This window comes from Diadema antillarum, unplaced genomic scaffold (genome assembly GCF_040938485.1).
Source record: "Diadema antillarum isolate AM-2024a unplaced genomic scaffold, OU_Dant_1.0 scf00000024, whole genome shotgun sequence".
In the NCBI taxonomy this organism is placed as follows: domain Eukaryota; kingdom Metazoa; phylum Echinodermata; class Echinoidea; order Diadematoida; family Diadematidae; genus Diadema; species Diadema antillarum.
The window spans coordinates 1,957,401-1,978,084 of NW_027270913.1; the positions used below are offsets into that span (position 1 = coordinate 1,957,401).

Here is a 20,684-nt window from a genome sequence, read left to right on the forward strand (position 1 = left end):
CTAAAAAGATTTTAAAAATGTTTAAATACTGTTTGGTCTGTGGTAGGGTTACAGATCGGGCGAAGAGTGCTGATGAGAGGAGATATAGCTACATTTTTTCTTTTTTGTTTTGTTTACGGGAGGATAAAGGAACGATGGGTATTAAATCTTATGACAACATTAAAGCGTAATGATGACAATGATGATACAGATGTAATAATAATGACAATAATGACAATATTAATAATAAAAATAAAAATAAAATGATAATGATAATAATAATAATGATAATAATGGTAATAATAATAATAATAATGACAATAATGACAATATTAATAATGGAAATAAAAATAAAATAAAATAATAATGATAATAATAAGAATGATAATGATACTACTACTACTACTAATAATAATAATAATAACGACAATAACAATAACAAAACAATATTACATGTATTGTCATTGTTACTATCATCATTATCATCATTATTGTTGTTGTGTTTATCTAAATCGCTTCTTGTAAATGATGACGTCCATTTTGGAGCTCTGTCAGTTACTCGCACACATATCATAGGCCCTATCTAAGAACAAATGTTGCAGATTTATGGTTGTATCGCATATGCGTATCCGGGCAATTACCCCCAGAGGGCAATTACCCCCCGGCTAAATACTGGTTAGTGGTAAGGTTAGAGTTAAGATTAGGGTTAGGGTTAGGTTTAGTGTTAGGAGTTTGGGTTAGGGTTAGGATTAGGTTTAGGATTAGGATTAGGATTAGGGCCAGGGGAAGGGCCCGGGGTAATTGCCCAGGGGGGTAATTGCCCTAGACCCTCGCATATGATACCATGATGAGTTGCACGGATGTAAAACTCCCAAACTATCACGTATGAACAATATAGCTCTTTCTACAGGGATGACCATGCAACACGCAGATCATTATCACTTCAGTGTATTTCCACTGCAGCAGGAACAGAAAAAGAAAAAGGATATCACCTATGGAGCAAGAATAGGGACAAAAATTCCCGGTATAAAATGAGGTCACACTTTTCCTCACTTGGGGAGTGGTGATTGGATTATCAATATATTTTGTCGTATTGTGTATTATATTTCCGAGGCCATTATCATCGTCAAGTGTCTGCCTATTATAATGTGCACCTGCATTCTATTACTCTAATATATGCTTGAGATGTATCTCTTGAACCACAGGTACAAGTTGTTGTACATACATGATTCTTTTTTTTTTTAGAATGCACAAAATGGTACCTGTTCTTCACTTCGTGTTAATATGAAGCGATGATGTACATTTACTCAGTCATTTTACTCTTTCCAACTATTTCTAGTATTAGGATTAAATATTATACTCAAACTTTGTTCAATTGACTTTATGTAACATTTCTATATGAAAAAGGAAAGCAGAAATCTAATCAAATCTAATTAAATCATATACCTACTATACGGTCACGAGTTGATGTTGCTTGCCTCCTTGGGTGTTATTTCTACCTAAAGATTATAACAATACTAAGCATATATTTACTTGTATTGCGATTGTTTTACGCGTATGGCAATTAAATAACATTTAGATAATTATGTAACTACTGGTCTATTCACTTGATTTACTTGTCATACTTATAATACATGTAGGCCTATGATGTGTTCATGTATCATGTATGTAATACTATGTGTGAGACTGTGCGTGTTTTTGTGCGGATTGACGTGCACTTTTTGTTTTGTCTTGTCTTTTTTGTGGGGGCGGGGGGAGGGAGGCAAGTATACTCTATTGTACTGTCCCACTGTGCCGTATAAGGACAAAACAGTGTTTTCTGCAGAACCCTTATTTCCTTATATAGAGTAAGCAAACTTCGCTGTATCGTATAGGCATTATAGTTCATCCATTTCTACCCACTCGCAATTTCATGCTATATAGACTTATACGCTATGTCTTTTAAAACCTAAAAAAATCAAACTCTTGCATCTTCGTAATGTCATGATATTTATAAAATGAGTAATCAGCCACTTACTAGCATGCATGATAAACAACATCATGTCTTTATTGTTCTACATTGTTCTGGACATAGTTATGATACACAAGTGCATAATGTAATCGATAATTCTGTTTCAGATTTGTTCGCAATCTACCTTGAATAATATTTGCTCAGTGTCCGTCTTTCAAAGATCCCTTTAAAAATCAAAGTCCACAAAAACGTTCTTTTTGACATATCTAGAGGGTATATTGACATCTACGTAATTGATATCAGCTTTATAAATCTGGCCAAATTGTTGTTTGTCAATCGTTATGATAGTGTTTGATGTGAGTGTGAGTCACGCATTGTAAAAGGATATTGTTCAGTTGTCATCTCTTTTGTACGTTAAAACACAAAATGATGTTGTATAAAAACTAATAGAGTAGAAACTTTGAGCTTTTGTTTGATCTATTGCGCATTAAATCCAGGGTTTTAATAACAAGGGAAGGGCCGAACCGCTGCGCTGGTGTTGGTTCAGGAAAACAGCAGCAAGTACAGTGTACAGATTTCTTGGTGTACCGACACGGTGCCCCCTACGACGTGAAGTTGGGAACCGTGTCACAGAAGAACGGCAAAATGTCCGTGCTTTAGTGACGACTGTCTCTTTCACTGCAATTTCTTCATGTGATACTCTATTTTGCATTTCAGAAGGGTATTGCTAGCACCATTGTGACCGCAATTGGAGTGATTACAGGAGTTAACTTGCTGGAATAGTTTGATTTCGTCTGCATACGAGTTCATTGTATACTTCTATTCAACGAAAAACACATCTCCGTGAGACTATAAAACATATCAGACCTCTGTAATGCAATTTCGATCGACATCATTTGTAGAAACCTGCTGCAAATTAAGGCTACATCTTTCATTCCAGTATTTATACGGATTATCGTCACGAGATTTCTCTTGTTCAAGTCAACTTTCAATTCAAATCAATTCTAATTTTCAATATCACATTTCTGTTGTTGATACAAGTTCAAGGAAAACAAAACGTACAAAGTATTACAACAATATCAAATTGTTAGCTATCAATAATTCATCTCCCCGCATAATCTTGAATTTATCATCGCTTTCAATTTGATGAATATTTTGATCTCACTTTTTTTTTTAATGTTACCTTTCGCTTTGATAAAAGCTGTGCAGGTAATTAATACAGTAAAAAAAGCCCCCCCCCCCTTCCGACAGCCAATGCTTGGCCCTACTTGTATAAAGTCCCTCGTGTTTTACAGTCTGCTCTGGCAATTATTCGCTGAGAAATTCTGTCTCATAAAACATGCAGTGCAGAGTGGCTGTGTGTCAAAAGAAATGTATAAGGCCACTGCGCTTGAGGTCACAGATTCGAATCTGCTGTGAGCATGCAGCAGTGCTCTGTACTTCACCCTCATTACCAAGTCTTTCGGAAGGGACTCAAAGCCGCTACTCGAGTGGTTGCATGCTTGCTTGTAAGCCTTTCATCAATTAGCTTATACTTATATCAGGCTAAGTACGAAACGCCGATAAGCGTTCCTGCTGATTTGTCCTCCTTCACGAAAAAAAAAAAAAATATGTAAAGACACAATAATGTAGATAGAACATATTTTTACGCCGATGACGTTGTCTACACACATTAAAAGGAACCGATATGTTATCAGCATAATCATGACACTATATCCATACAAAGTAACTGTTCTGCAGTTCCGAAGTTTGCATGGCACAACGTAATTGAGAGGAGTGTAGAAGAGGGGAAGAAGGAATCATTACGCTGGGTGCATAGTGACAATATTGATCAATAGAAGAGTATTGGTACAGATTGGATAGAGCCAGATTGATTTGATTCTGTCAAACGAATAATAACTGTTTTGTCACGTTCTACCCTGAAACTTGCTTGAGATGAACACGGCAGACGCTATAGCAAATCTTTCAACGCTAGCTTTTTACTTTTGTAGCGATGAAGTTGAATATGCAGTGCATCGTTCAGATATTGAGTAGACGTACACGTATTTTCTATACTGTATTACCGAATGCTATTTTAGCGAAGAGCGACGATACAGATAGAAGGCGAATATTTGCCAGAAGATGTTGGTCCGTTATAGCAACATGTAACTGCAGACAGGTATAGCATTGAAAAAAAAATACAGTCACATTAAGACAAAGGAGTGAACACAGTGTTGGGAGAAGGGAAGAAACAGAAAGAAAAATGAACCGACGGAGGAGAAAGAAATAGAGAAAGAGAGGAGAGAGAGAGAGATAGAGAGAGAGAGAGAGGGGGGGGGGGGAAGATAACACCTGAATAGATCCACAACATCACATCACGCCATATGAATTAGAACCAATCACTTTACATGTATTTGTCTGAGCGAAGGTCGACCAATGGTTTGCAGCGGAGTAGTTATTTCCTTTTAACAGCGCCTAACAATTCTGGACTTTTCTCATTCTTAATAAACAAAGAAGCGGAGACTCCACCCACTGATCCGTCCTATCGGCTTTGTGATTGGATAGCAGTTACATTGTATGCAAATATCTTTGTTGCTACCTCAACATGTTCCACAGTAATCCAACTATTCGCAGTAAACTCACTACTCTAAAAGTTGTGAATAAGACAAACAAATATGAACACAAAACGATAAATTCATCCTTACATCGTTTGCTTGCCTTCCAATAACGTCAATGCTATTATCTCGTTGAATTGTAAAGTGCATAAAATAAAATAAGACTAGAAAATGAGCTTGTATTTTCCCCAGGGTCAAAGATCCTATTTTGCAAGTTATTGTCTCATGCATATGCAATAGTTTCTTGGAATGATCGAACAGCATTCGACCAATGACAAGCGAGCGGCGGCGAACTTTTCGACATGCGCGTGTAGTGTGACGAGCTTTTGCACTTCTCTCGCAAGCAACCCCATATCTTTCCAGCGGCTGGCAAAACGTATAAAAGGACCAGCCCAGACGGAGGATGGGTTACCCAGCAGACAGGCTACCAGCAGGTCTGACTGAAAGAAAGATCCAGAAAAGCTCTTCTCCTTTATTTTCTCCAGGACTCGTGAGAGTTTGGAACTTCAGCATCATGAGGGTCGCCCTTCTTCTCTGCCTTGTGGCTGCTGCCCATGCAGGTAAGCGTCAGTCGGTGTTCCGTGTTCTCGCTTGTCTTCATAAGACTTAAGATCACCGCACACTATACGATTTTTGGTCGCACGACTGACAGACTTTGGATCCAAAGAAATCACAATAGCCTCAGAATAAACGCGCTTGTTTATTTCAGATCCAAACTCGCCTATTCGTGCGATCGAAAGTCGGATAGTGTGCGATGGCTTTTACTCTCTGTGGCTCTTCCCGGAGGAGGAAGAGAAAAGGGCGTTTGTAGCGTTTACTGATAGTTAGTCATCTCCACCGCAACTTCTTGTAGATCGATTACCAGACTGCTCTTCTTTGGATATGTTGACTATCATCCCATATAGTGACTTCGTTCATCCTTTCATTTGCGGATCTAAAATTGTGTTCAATACATTGCAGAATATTTCTCATGATATAGATTATGATACCATCTTCACGAGATGTTTCTTTATCAAAATAGACAGCAATGTCATAGAAGCAGTTCTGCCATCAAAAGGTCTTCAGACGTTACGCCTATATACATTCTTATTCATTATATATTTGGATTTCAATTCCAGAGATAATGTGTTTTGCCTTATCATACAAAATAGAATCCAGGTCCGTGAAAGTATGCGGATTGGTCTAATCATGGCTAACTCTTACTTTTAAAAGACTTAACCTTATTCAGTCGACACTCTGAAATTCCAGAAAACTTTGTACAAAATGATTATAGTTCACATAGTCTGTGTTTTGATAAACTTTACGATTGTATTATCGCTATAATGGTGACATCAGAGTTGAAGTCATAGAGTCTTTTTTGTTTTGTCTGTTGTGCAATGAGGGGTGGTGAATACGAGTTTTTCTTTGTGGTACGTTCTCCTCGCCCAGTGCCACCCCTGTACGCCAGGGATGGGCTCTGCCCAACAGAGGCTGAGGTCCAGGACCCCGAGAGGCTCCTCAGGTGTACCGGCTACGACTGGGGATGCCCAGGCGTCAAGAAGTGCTGCCAGGTCGGCGAGCTGCAGGTGTGCGTTGACCCCGTCCCAGTCCAGCACGGTATGAGATCCTGACTTTGATTTGACTTGATTTGATTTGATTTGACCTAGTTGACTTCCTGCTTGCTCGATTTATTTCATTTCAATTTTACCATCCTAATCATGAAGACTAACCTACCATTTCATTACAATACGCAGAGTAAAAAAAAAAAACAAAAACAAATTGTGCAGGTGTTGCGGGAAAGGAACATGCAAAGTAAACTAGATTAACCCATAGTTTAATGAAAAAAAAAATGATATTGTTGGACTTGGGGTGTCTCACAATAATTTTTGAAAGGGCATATTGATCCTTAACTTTAACCTAATTTGACACGTATGGTTTTCCAGGTCACAAGTCTCTGTTGACCGAACAATTCTCACTATTCCTATGTTAGTCCATATATGATGTCAATACGTACTTCGTGTCTACATTCAGACGATTGTAACTTTTTATAATCATCAGTGATTTGCTTCATTCTTGATAAACGTATCTTTAACCATGTTGACCCTGCGATTTTGAGTGAGTGTGAATAATTTAAAATCACTACATTTTCTGCTCTGTTATCCGCTATGTAATTTTATATCTTGTCAAAAATCGTGCGTATTCTGACTAGTGTGACCTCTCCCTGCTAAATTCCCTATAGTTCTTGAAAGACGAAACAAGTCAATACGGAAATAACGTGTTTTTTATTTCTATTCACTCTCTTTTCTCCCTTAGCTGTCCAACGGCCAATGCACCTGGTCAAGAATCTGACCGAGGAGGAGTTCATCACTATGCGCCTGCGCGAGACCCGTGATTTCCTGCAGAAGCTGGAGCGCTACTCCACCCCACCCCTCGAGAAGATCACCGTGGTCGAGCCCGACACCATCAGGTGGTGCGTCTCCAGCCCCTGCCAGATGAAGAAGTGCCAGCGCATGGTCAACGAGTTCACCTACAAGTCTCAGCTGACTCCCAAGAAGATCTGGAGCTGCGTCAAGGCTGAGTCTCAGGAGCAGTGCATGTTCTGGTAGGTGTTGGCAGAGGGCGCTCTAACGAGGGGGCTATCTGAAACGACGGGAAGTAAGCTTAAACGGCATCGGCCCTATCAATGGATTTAAGTTTTATATTTTATATCTATACTCATGTCTTCTTTCGTCTCAGTTCGTGAATTATCGAGGTGTTCAAGGAGAAATTTGCGACTAATCAACAAACAGACTGAAAGCGTATCGCTGTCGAAAGTTTCTGTGCAATCACCCTTGAACTAATAACGATGAATAATATGGTACTAGCAATGCCCCTTACCACTCTGAGTGGTCAAAAGGCGGGCGAGATTACGCAGAGAAGGCTACAGATGATACCTAAGACTCACAACACAATCGTGATAGATTTTTGCGGAGATTGCGATTGATATGATATTTGTCTTGATATTATCTTTGTCACATATTGCCTGCAATTTCTATAACCAACCCTTTCCAGGATCGAGCGTGGCTGGGCTGACATCATGACCACCCGCGGGGAAGAGGTCTACGTGGCCAACACCACCTTCAAGCTGGAGCCCATCGCTTACGAGAAGACCATCAAGCCACAGGAGCAAGAGGTGAGAGGTCACCACTTAACACTATACTCTCTTCCTTGCCACTAATCAGACCCCGCATCGACACTTTGTCCATTATCTTTGGGGAAATGATGATAGTCATAAAAGAAATCAAACTTCAATGTCAGCATTAGTGAATGTAATTGACTAGCTCTTAAAATACTCTTGTGCATTCACAAGAAACCTGAAATCAGTTGTTAGGCACGAGAACTTTAACGCGCAGCATTCTTTTTTCTTTTAGAAGATTAGAGTGTTCTTTTTGCTTTTGTCTATTACTTTGGTTATCAATACAATGATTATCTCCCGTCGCTCTTAAAAAGGACCCCCCCCCCCCAACATAAAAACAAGCAAACAAACAAACAAACAAACAAACGAATAAACTTCAAAAGAAAGAGAAAAATATTCCTCACAGATTGATACAAAATGACAAAAATCCGATAAAAAATGAGGAACATTTTGAAATTTCACATTTTTCTAAAAAACAAACCAAACCAAAACAATTCTTGACCAGTCAAAAGTTAGCCCCAGGCTGATCATCTTCTCCTTTGACCATCTGTCATTCTTCCCCTGCCCTTCACATTATCGCAGGTCCTGCCCCTCAAGCACTACCAGAACGTGACCTTCGCCCTGAAGATGAGCCACCAGATCGCCCCCATGACCTGGAGCGAGATCCGCGACAAGACCACCTGCCATGCTGGAGCCGACTTCCCAGCCAGCTTCAAGGCCCCCGTCTGCCGCCTCATCGCCGAGGAGGTCATCAACAAGACCGGTGACTACGCCGAGAGCGTTGCCGACTTCGTCGAGGAGAGCTGCGTTCCAGGTACCCTTACAGATGCCAATGGGGGGGGGGGGGGGTATCTAAATTTGACCAATCTGGGGGGGGGGGGGGGGGAGAGTATCTAAATTTGACCAATTTATATGTCTGTGATCAACGATCTAACTAACTTCGATCAATATAAGCAAATCTAACAACTATTGGCCATAACTAGTTGATGACTAGCTAGTTTGTAGAATGGTTTATCATAAAGTAGTTAAAGATGTAATTTCACAATGAATGAGTGACGTTTTCAAGACAAGACATGCAACTGACATAAGTGGATTGAAAATGTAAAGCGTGCTCCTGTGGCAGTCAACATACTTACATTCTTACCTTCTCTCGCTCCATCTTCCCAAAGGCATTCTCAACAAGACCTACAACAAGAACATGACCTACCCCATGAATCTGGTTTCCCTCTGCGAGAAGGATCAGCTCAAATACTCTGGTGTGGAGGGCTCCCTCAAGTGTTTGAGGTCCGGCAAGGGACAGGTCACCTTTGTCGACCACAAGATCGTCAAGAAGCTCATGATGGACGAGAACGGTAAGCATGCGAGAGACTCCTTCTGTAAACACCACTTTTGATGATAAGCTTTGAGAAACAGGACAACTATACTTCAACTACAAATAAATCCTTTTTTTACGATTCACAAATTGATTAATTTTACGCCCATTCTAACAGCTAATTTCACTTTCGCAGTGTGCACTGTCTAAAATAAAGAGTAATGGTGACAGTGATTAAGTTTAAAAAAAGTTCAACTGGTTGTTCATCTGTGGCGAAAAAAAAAATGATTACCGATATGAAGATTAATATGGATTAACTAAAGCTGACATTGAATTCCTTCTGATGATTGCGTATGAGTATATTATTGAAACAAATATGAAATAGGCATGAAATAGATATTACAGACGAACATAAAGTTAAAGAGGGACTTCTTTGAACGTTCTTCAAAAACAGAGAGGGACAACTACATGGTTGTCTGCCAGGGCGAGAGCAAGCCACTTGACCAGACCATCTTTGAGGATACCACTTGCCACGTCGGACACGTTGCCAACCCAACCGTCTTCATTGCCAGGAACAACACGGAGGTGAAGAAGGTTGAGATCAAGGACCTCCTCAGGAAGATCCTCTCTGTAAGTACATATGCTCTTTTTTTTGGAATCGGTAAAAACAAAAGACGCCTCTCAAGTAGCTTTGTATTGAAACACTCATAAGAGCTACAGGAGCTGTGAAATATAAGTGCTGTTTAGAAAATTGTATTCTCTTTTTATCCGTGAATATCCTTTATCCGTAAATATTGATATGAGATCATATCAGTGACATAAACACTAAGACTTATCTCCCTATATCCAGTGATATTTAACGAATGAATAATATCGAACCAATCAAACAGGCCAAACGTAATATCTAAGCTCGATGAATTTATTTTGTGATTATCACTAGTTTTCTCCTTTCATATTCACTTCTGTAACGGCATTGGTCCCCCTTTCCTTGCAGCTGTACAGCACCACGAACCCTGAGATCGAGCTCAACATCTTCGACTCCTCCGTCTACGAGTGCGAGCCCTGCTCCTGGACCGGCAAGAGGACCAACAAGGACCTGATCTTCCTCGAGGAATCCACCACCCTGAAGATCATCGATCCTTCCAAGGTCTATGCCGAGAAGTTCTTCCAGTCCTTCAACACTTGCGTCCAGCTGCAGCCCAAGCCCCGCGCCAAGATCTGCGTCACCACTGTGGAGAAGTACAACTCTTGCCTGGCTTTCAAGGATATCGCTGAGAAGTTCATGAAGGTAAGCCGCCTCCTCAAGGCCTTTCTCTCACTTCTGTCTGGTTTCAAATTAACAATGTTTCTTCTATGTGTGTGTGTGTGTGTGTGTGTGTTTGTGTGTAAAAACGTATTGTGTACAACAGACCTCGCCCTCGCCGATATTGCTCGACTTTTCCATCCACGTACGGTCTTGGACCGAATAATGCATGCATTAATTTGCATGCATATATATTCATTACGATAGCCTGGTAGGTGTCAAGACAATCTCAAGTCTTACGTCATGTGATGAGCGAAGAGAACACGTCGTGACCATGGTTTCCTTCTTCCCTTCCATTCTAGGTGAAGGATGTCGCCTGGGGCTGTGTCCTGGCCAACTCCTCCCTGGAGTGCATGCAGGCTGTCCACAACAACACCGCCGACCTCTTCCAGGCCGACCCAGTTGAGACCTTCATCGCCGGCAAGGAGATGCTCCTTGAGCCCCTCATGTCAGTCCACAAAAACGTGAGTTTGTCGACCACAAATCACGTTCGCGGAAGTTTGTTAACCCTTTCTGTGCTAGGATCTTTTTTCTTTCACGTGCCTACAACGCTATGAGATTATCTGTGCAAGTCGGTACTCAAAGCACACAAAGGATTAAGGAACCAGCAATGTCTTACTATACTGAAAGAATGAGAACTTTGGCGAGTTCGTGTTTTTTTGTTTGTTTTTTGTTTTTTGTTTCTGTTTTTTTTTAATACAAATCAGCGCACGCCTTCTGCCGTCATAAGGTACTAGGGAAATGATACATGCATAAAATGACACATACCTACATAGCAGATGAAGAGTATGACACATCGTCAATATACGAAAAAGAATAGAATTTAGCATTAGTCAAAGACAACGTATGGAGGTTTGTGGTATACAAGTTAGCCCATTCCCGAGATGTTCGTGTGAAATATAGCTATCAACAAAGCGAAGATTCCACACCAATAACATACAGAGTATATTCATCGACTTCTTACGGTTCATGACCAGTGAGGACTGCAATCCAATCCCGGATTCAATCTGAATTTTGTCGCTCAATCATCATTGAAGCGATGATGAGTTTCTGTTAGTTCTTCTATTAACATCGTATAATTCTGCCCAGAGACTTAATAGCTCATTAAATTAAGACTACTGGCTGAGATCATCCGTTTCTTTTCTTTTTGCCACATTACAGTTCAGCATCTCCCCCAACCACACCTTCACCCGCACCCTGGCCGTCATCAAGGCCTCCTCCCTCAGCCAGTTTGAGGAGATCATGAGGACACCCGAGGATCAGCCCAAGTACATCAAGGATCTCTGGAAGCTCAAGACCTGCCATGCTGGACTCAAGAACGTAAGATTCAAGAGGTTTTTTTTTTTTTTTTTTATTCATTCGGCCGATTCAGTCACCATGGTCACACTCTGTGCTCACGCAGTTGTCACAAGCATCATGGTGATCGCGTAGAGGTTACAAGTATAGCAGTGTAATTACCATAAAAATGATAAGTGCAGTGCAGTTACCACAAGATGGCGATAATAACATCTCAATAAAGACTGTGGTTGTATCACTCTCAAGATGCAAAGATACTTCAAGTCATAGATTAAAGATTCGGAGTGAGTATATAGTAAAATCAATATTGAATATTCTACTCCTATCCTATTGATGTGCACATCACACCTAAACAGAAATTAGCTAAAATTGAGTCTTTATGATCAATATGTCACTGCTTTATTTGGATTCGCTATATTGGTAGCTGCAATTTAATATTGGAAGTCCTGGTTTTGAAGTCATGATTGGTATGAAATAGTCTCTACATGCTAACATTGTTACTTCAGATAAGTACCTGTGAGTAAGCCCCGCCCAACTAACCCATCTCCCTTATCATGCCACGCCCCCTTTGCCTCTAGGTCTCTTCCTTCCACAACCCTATTGGCTGGCTCCTGTCCAATGGCACCATCCCACGCATTGGATCCGTCTTCGAGTCCATCAACCGCTACTTCAAGTCATCTTGCCTCCCAGGTCAGTGGCGCAAATTCTTTAGTGCTTTTTTTAAAAAGCCTATTTCGTGTGGTTGCTGATGGGAATTTCAACATGCATATCGTAATCTAATTCACGACGAAGTACACCTTGCAAAGCAGTAGACTAGAGAAACATCAGCAATATGTGAATATGCCCAATTAGTAAACAGAATATTAATGAACTGCAAACACTATTAAAAGCTTCACTGCGGGCTAGCTTCTAAGTCTCAATGGACTTTACATGGTTTGGTGCAGGGAAAAACAAAAGCAATTGCCAACTTAATGAGCTAGCAGCTGGACGAGCATCCAACATCGTCCGCAATTGACGGGTAAACGTGATAATGTAGTAGCTACATGCGAATGATTCAGAAGTATATGAGTATACTAGTAACGGTATCGTTTCTATAAATGCCCTCCCTCTCTTTCCCTTCTGTAGACGTGTCTGACCAGGATATCTGGATGAAGGACCTGCTCCTCGGACACGAGCACAACTGGGGATACCCCACCCTCAACATGTACAACTTCACCGGACAGGACTGGCTCCTGTGGAACACACCCGCCACCTGGAACTACCTCACCTACAACAGGAAGGCCGCTAGGAGGTGAGTGCAGTAGACCTATGCATGGGGAAGAATCAGGGCGGGACAGGGAGGGGAGGGGGATGAGAAGGAGCAGTGATGAAATACATTTGAACGACTGTAATGATGATGAGGATGAGGTAAAGTTCAGGAGTAGCAGGTGGAGGGAGAGACTGAAAAAAGAAGAAGAAGAATAGGACATGTAAGACACTATTGACCACAACATAGAAGCATGGCACTAGCTAGACCTAAATAGGAAGGGCTAGTGGAGACTGGAACTTGGAGGAATCGTCTAACACATGTGACTGAGAACTTTGCTGTAAGGCAAAGCTATACCATAAGTGAAAAGTAATCATATTCTCCTTGTGTTATCAAATATGTTCTATACAGAAAAGACGTGCACAATGTACAACGATAAGGTAAACATGTAGTTATTTCATTAACTCGGACGTCCGTTAACACAGTATAAGGTAAACATGTAGCTAGTTCAGTAACTCGGACGTCCGTTAACACAGTATTGGACTGATGCTCTTTCATATAGATCTCCAACATACATAGGTCTTACAATGCATTATTCTGATGAAGCTATACGTCTGTAATATTTCCCCATAGCCTTAACCTTGCCAAGCTTGTTGAGCTGCAGAAGCTGAACCTGACCAACCCACTCCTCGAGACCGTGCCCGAAGACATCAGCAGCCTCCACATGATCGACGACATCATGGGCGTTGAGGGTCTCACCGACGTCCTCCAAGAAATGAAGACCGTCTCCGGCAAGAGGGAAACCAAGATGTCCATCTTCCGTGATCGGTGAGGGCTCACTTTAGGGTCTGTTTCTTGGGTGAAGTGCAGAGTGCTCATCTCTGGGAACACGAACAACATCTTCTTTACTAATGGGCAGCTGATAATGCAAATACTAATTAAAGTCTTTCAAAAAGTTCACTTGATTCAGTCACTGTCTCTACAAATAGACAATACAGATTTATTAACGTCCATTCAGAGCAATTGTGATTGACAGGAAATTACTTAACTTTACTTTACTTTACTTTACTTTACTTTACTTTAACATAAAGGCTTGTTTGTTATTGTCCGATAAACATCTAGCAAATCGCACGTTATACAGTATCACTATAAGTTTCCCGAAAGTTTCCAGATTGCTTTTTTGAAAGATCTTATGTGGAAAAAATCCCTTAGAATATAAAAGAAACCGACTGACGAGATTAATATATTTGACAATGAAATAAAAGAATAATAAAAACGACCAGGAATTCTAAGACAAGAAAAGGAATAGAGACAACAGCAGTACTGTGACAATGAAGGCAGAGCCCTACGGTATTCAAAAAGTTGATTTCATCATTTTCTTTGTTTGTTTCTTTGGGGGACACAGCATGAGCACCTCTTACCCCAACATCCAGGGCCTGATGGACCAGACTCTGAACAGCAAGGTCGAGCGCCTTGATGCAATCCGCGAGGCCAGCCGATACAGGAGCGAGATGCGCGAGGGAACCGACCTCGAGTTCCTGAACCTGATCAAGGAGTGAGTGACATTAAGTCTTCCATTGCTCCTGACCAATACATGGCATGGAATTGTCAGATTCGTGTTCATGATGTGGTGCCGCGAAGGTTAAGTACTGGGTGATTAGAGATATCATTATATCTAAGCTCATGAACACATGGACACAATGCATATTAACATTCTATGATAAAAGATTGACAGAAATGCCGGAAACAAAAAGATGTATAAATGCAAGCATTAGAGAAACTAGAGGACGGTACATCTCTCTAGCTGGCTTTCAGTATATTAATATTACTCTTTTAATCTACTCTACGTCATCTTGATTGTACCACTGACTCTTTTGTCCACTGGGCTTTCCCTTTTTTGGCTGTAGATTTATCTTTGTGTCTGGTTGTCTTGAAGCCCTTGTTCCTGCTTGTGTGCACGTTTCTATATATTGACTGCATTTGTCCTTAGTGATTAACAGTCCGTCTGCATGTCTTTCTGGATGACTATGTACGACTGACTGCCTGTATCCCGGTAGTGATTATCTTTCCGTCTGTCTGTCTTGTCTGAATGTTGTAGACAAATGAGGGTTCCCCTCCTCACCACCATGTTCAGCCGCCTCCTGGAGATCCGCAATGAGAAGATCGCCACCCTCGAGGAGCTCGTCGCCCACGTCAAGATGATCCCCAGCATGAGCGATTTCCAGGACAAGGAGATCACCACCATCCTCAGCCACCCCGCCATCATGGTAAGCCAAGCCGAACCATCTTCGTTTGTCGTGGGTTCGAGAGGAGAGGGGGCTACAGAATAAGAAAGAATGTGTCTACAGCTCATCTAAGGCGTAATAAGTGATTCAAGATCAAACATGTCACGGCTGAACCAAAAGATTAATAACAAGATATAAAAAAGCATGTAGACAAGCAATCACAACAGTTGTACCCGCCTCTGCGGGGCATTTTTACTTTCAAAACACAGATACAGGTCCTACTATTCTCTGTCGCTGTTATCATCGAGAAAAGCAAGAAAAAACACATCCAAGTTTTCACCTAATCATTCAAGGCTTTAACAACGAGTCGGGCCAAATCAATGTGTGCTACTTTTCTAAGGCGAAAGACGTCTACGTGTACCCCGACAATACCCTGCTAGTGTTCTTGATGTTGATTCTCTTTGGCCTTAAGCTTTCTATTCGTCGCTATTCATCTTTCTCTAACCTACATTCCTTCTCATTTTCTGTCTGTTGTAGAGCTATGTCCAGATCTACTTCCCACGCCTCTCACGCACCTTCGTTGAGATGTTCGACAACGCCGAGCTCCGCGAGCGTGAGTTCAACCGCTACACCAACCCACTCTGGCTGTCCCCTGACTACAGGAAGTTCATCGAGGTCATCCAGGTAATGCGAAAAGTCTCTTCCTTTCATAACTGTTCACCTGCGCTGAGCTGTGAGATATTATTCGGATGTAATGCTTATGATCGACAACGACGCAAAAACCATCTGCCTAGAAGGAGATAGTGAGGGCGATTGTTGGGTTCTACTTCTGTTTCACATAAATGTACAAAAACTAAATTTGAAAGGCGTATACGGTAGGAGTTGGAGATGTGCTTTCATTCGAGGTATTGCAACATCTGAGCTCATCTACTGCCTATTTAGAAGACAAGTATACAACTATGAATTTTGTAAGATGACTGAAAGACCTTGAGATATCAGACTTTAACAGCGTATGTGCCCCAAATTTTTCGTCAACAGAAGCAGCAGAATGACATCAACAAGACCTGCCACTCCAACCTGCCCCTCGAGTTCTCCGGCTACGAGGGAAGCATGCGCTGCCTCAAGAGCGGCGTTGCAGACATCGCCTTCTTCGACGAGCAGGCCCTCCGCAACGAGACCCTCCTCGCCCGCGTTGGCTTCACCCTCAACGACCTCCGCCTGCTCTGCCCCAACGGACAGGTGGTCGAGATCGACCCCGAGATGAACATCACCAAGGTCTGCAACTTCGGCGAGGTCATGAACCCCGCACTCCTCACCTCCTACAACGTCTCAGGTAAGACGCGCCTCGACCCTGCAGTCCTGATGGATACTGTCAACATACTTCTTTCCCCAAAATTGATTTTGCTGACATGGCACATTAATGAAAATAATCCGACAGTCAGTAACGTTTGTTACCCTTGAGCAGCCTTCATATGATTCATCTTCCAGTCTTCACAAAGAATTTTCTGCCCCTCTGCGACATAACTTACGACTTTTGCGTCGCATTCATCTTGGCCTTAAAGTTATCCGATGGCACAGTTTGTGCATTTCCCTCTCGTATGGAACAGATTCTTCATGGATAAAGTGCAGTGACCACATTTAGTGGATACCTCCCTCTCTGACTGTCAAATTCCTTTCCGAAAAGAAGAAAACATCGATTTCCGAAATGCAGTCAAACATTTTGACAGAACTCACCTCTTGACCTTACAATCTAGGTAGAAATTCTAACGTTACCACTGTCCTCTTAACATCTTCCTTTGTTCAAGATTCTTCAATAGCACTTGTATCATATTGTATAATATCATTCCCTCGTTTCCCGACGGATGGGGCGAACTTTAACCTGGGATCACAACTCTCGACTTGTTTAATATCGTAGAATGTTGTCTTGATAAAGACGCTGGGTTAGCAGGAGTTTGTTGCAAATATGCCAGTATCTTTGTCAAGCTATAAGAACACAGTGAACACAACACGAAAATTTTGATCTGTTCTCTGTTTAAACCCGAACAGGAAGCCACCGATGGAACATCACCAAGGCCCTCATGCACGCCCACCAGAGCCCAGCTGTTTTCAAGATGTTCGGCAAGAAGTCCCTCTTCGGCGTCGAGTTCGACAAGCTTCTGCCCATCGACCTGCTGAACCAGACCCACCAGACCTACCTCGGCCCCATGGTCCTCCGCTCCTTCGAGGCCATCATCAAGCCTTCCTCATGTAAGATTCCCTTCTTTTAATCTACCTCGTTTGATAATCTCACTAAAGACTCTTGAGAACTGATCTTGGTTGGTCTACTGTATGTATTACAAGTATTCTGCGGATGAATCCTTTGACAGATCCCCAACGCTTACTCATGCGTCGTTCCAGACTATGTATGAAAATACATGGAGTCAGAAGGAAATTTTCTTTTTAAGTCTTTCATAACCACCTGAGAACAAACTCAAAATAGTTTTTAAAAAATCTTGTCAATATAGCATTTTCCTAAGTATACATCTCGAAACAGATAACATATTTCAATCATCTTGATGAGTTATGCCTACGAGGGTAATTACTAAGAACACAAGGAGGAAAGACAGTTTTTGGCTTGTTATTATACTGAGGTGGGTGAATGATTAACAATGCTTTTCTCTTCGCTATAACCAGATGACTGGTTCAAGGATCAGGGTGGTGTCTGCTATGGCGAGACCTTCACCAACGTGATCAAGCAGCGCAACGACTCTTGCCAGGCCATCATCAAGGACGTGACCTGCGTGGGAACACCAAGGCCCAAGAAGATCAGCGTTGGCCGCTTCGGCGAGAAGAAGTACATGATCGTCAAGATGTGCAGGTCGGTTTGAATGATCTCCCTATTGTTTTAGTTTTTTTTATCCTAAGCTTTTCGGTTTGTCTTTGCGTCTTCGAAAACTATGTGCATCTGATTAGCACTTTGTGATTGCAAAAAAAAACAAAAAACCCGTCGTATTAAAACAAGGAACAGAACGACTCGTGTTCACGAATGCTCACTCTAAACCAGTCAGTATGAAAGAATGATTACCAGGAGTACCAAATAGTTGTAATGCTTGATTACATGATAAATTATACACATCTTAGGAGTTTTGCTCTTATTATTTCGCCCTTTCACGTCTGCTTCTACCCCGGTCTATCGCATGCAGCCGCCCATCCAAGTTCGTGCGTAAGATGGCCGAGTTCACCTGCGACAACGGCTATGGCTACCTGGCCCCCGTCACCACCGCCGTCGGCTGCGAGTGCGTGCCGTGCGAGGAGATGATCGAGTTCAACGCCACCTTCACCGAGGACGAGATGTGGAAGCAGGAGACCACCAAGTTCACCCCTCTGTACCCCACCTTCGACAAGATCTACCACAACATCTCCATCTGGGGTAAGGACTAGCATATAGAATGTCGCGGATTTTTTTTTATTTTTTTTTTTGTTGTTGTATTGGTTGCATCATGCCCGGCTCAAACGGACGCCACTCATATTGCAAATGAATAAACGGACTTTTTGTAAGAGAGCCACTCAAGACCACTCTCTCGAACTTCTGTTGATGTAGCACGTGATAATCTTGGCTCTAGCTCTGACAGGGAAAATGATAAGATTGACTTGACTGTATATTCACCTTTGGATCCCCACTACAAGCACTACTGCATTATAATTATAATCATATGTTTAACAAACAACAACGAAAGACATTTTTTTTTACTATAAAGTGCAAACGAGCACCGGTGAAAAGAAAAATTTCCAGGGCGATTTAGGAAATTTCACCTCTTTTGATAAAAAGAAAAACATTATATTATTAAGTTTAAGTCATCATGTTTGGATGGTAACATTGAAAAAAAAAATAGTATGCACTGGTGTGTCATTCTGAAGAAACTTACCCCAACACACATGCCCAGTGGATTCCCCAACTGCACCCAATGCGAGTGAGTTTTTCGTGCATTCGTGTAAAGCTTTGAGAATTATCACCTTTTCGCCGACAGGAAACAACACCTTCTGGTACAACCATCAGCTGAACCGCAACTTTGAGCTCGGAAAGGCGGCCGTAGTCATTGAGCATATCAGGGAAGTCATCCAGGAGAGGCCAACGTAAGCTTGACCTTAAGCTTTCCTTGACCCTAATGTTTGATTTTTTTTTATTTTGTTAGACCAATAAGAAAAAGGAAACAAAAACAGATTAGAATTGTTGATATTCAACCAGTTAAGATCACCTATTTCAAGGTTTGCTGAAACTCAAATGAGATTGCAAGTATATTTTTGTCTTAATTTTACATAGTTCTATTCTTGTCTATATTATCGATCATTCGTGGAATAGTAGCTCGTATGACACGACCTCAAAACACCGTCATTCTTCCATGGTAACTGAAATTCAGATGTTCGATTATTGCAGTCTACTTGTCCCAAATTGCAGCAGCTACATGTACTAAGTTCATGAATTTTGTTTTCTTAACCTCCAGTACATTTTATGTGTTAAAAAATAACTTCTGCCTGGTAGCAGCAGCCATTGTTGAACAAGTTTCCTTCATATATCATAATGTCGAAAATATATGAACTATATCATAGATTCTTGAAGTAAGAGATGACCAGCCATGTCGAGGTGCATTGAACAGGTTATCTATTAATTGGCTCTTGCCCCTTACCCCCACCTTCTCCCAATTTGTCGATTTGAGAAAGTCTGCCATTATATTTACAACATGCTTGTGTGTAATGACGATGGTATGATATTTGTACGACGGTTAATAGAGATTTAATTTAATTTTTTAAGTCTTTGATTTGCCATCTGTTCTTTGCAGAGTTGGAATCCTCCGCCAGATCGACCAGCGTATTGACGAGGAACAGGCCCGCCTCATGGACGTCCGCAACGTGACGAAGGTGTGCGAGCCCGTGTGGAAGGGTCTCTCCTGGAACAAGGAGTGGTTCCCTACCAAGAACGTTGGCACCTGCGTGGCCCCAGTCACCGGCGAGAGGTTCCAGACCCGCATGGAGCGCGTCCGTGAGAACTTCCTCCGCCGCTCCCGCGAGCAGTAAACCTGCCGAATGCCATTTTCCCCCCTGACACCACTTTCCGCTTAGGCTTTTTTCCTCTTTCACTTGATTCTATGCCATTACCAATAACAATATGCAGCCTTTTTTCACTACAAATAACGAATTCCTTTCCGCATATTTTTCAAATTGCGAATGACTACCATTTTTGTCGTCTGTAAGCACTCGTTGCCAAGATGTAGAGAAATTATGTACGGAAAGGAATCCATCAGAGTATGAAGTATCATTTATTGAAGTACTTACTTGTACTTTGAATTCCCAGATTAGCGATCGCCATTTGAATGCCATTTGAATGCCATTTGAAGGCCATTAAATGGGAAATTGAAAGCCTTACAACTCCATTGGCATCTTCTCTCAAATCGTACAGGGTGACAGGAATTTTGCAATCAAAACATTGTTTAAGAATCCTATTTTTGTACCATGTATAGTACTAGCCTAATTCAGCCTAAGAATGAAAAGAATGTATATCTGTGATTTATGAATCAAACGGTGACGTTAGATTGAAAATTAAACTTTTTTTGAAGCACTTCAGATCTACTCTGTCAAATGTGTTATGA

General features: G+C 41.6%; 1 protein-coding gene across 1 annotated transcript; it reads left to right on the forward strand.

The window, feature by feature from the left end:
- Positions 1–4,937: 4,937 nt before the first annotated feature.
- Positions 4,938–20,164, forward strand: LOC139732987 (major yolk protein-like). Its single transcript, XM_071643828.1, has 22 exons — positions 4,938–5,084; positions 5,953–6,120; positions 6,817–7,105; positions 7,555–7,675; positions 8,261–8,492; positions 8,848–9,030; positions 9,445–9,620; positions 9,985–10,278; positions 10,596–10,757; positions 11,455–11,613; positions 12,168–12,279; positions 12,715–12,880; positions 13,469–13,663; positions 14,241–14,390; positions 14,934–15,102; positions 15,598–15,744; positions 16,099–16,393; positions 17,107–17,307; positions 17,734–17,917; positions 18,243–18,469; positions 19,068–19,173; positions 19,878–20,164. The coding sequence occupies exons 1-22, from the start codon at positions 5,039–5,041 to the stop codon at positions 20,110–20,112; spliced, it is 4,017 nt and encodes a 1,338-aa protein (XP_071499929.1). The 5' UTR covers positions 4,938–5,038; the 3' UTR covers positions 20,113–20,164.
- The last annotated feature ends 520 nt before the right edge of the window (positions 20,165–20,684 follow it).

Excerpts from the sequence above, each read along its gene's own strand:
- LOC139732987 (XM_071643828.1), top strand. The coding sequence starts at position 5,039 with ATGAGGGTCGCCCTTCTTCTCTGCCTTGTGGCTGCTGCCCATGCAG. Across the intron at positions 7,676-8,260 it reads TCAAGCCACAGGAGCAAGAG|GTCCTGCCCCTCAAGCACTA; the intron begins GTGAGAGGTCAC and ends ACATTATCGCAG. Across the intron at positions 11,614-12,167 it reads GCCATGCTGGACTCAAGAAC|GTCTCTTCCTTCCACAACCC; the intron begins GTAAGATTCAAG and ends CTTTGCCTCTAG.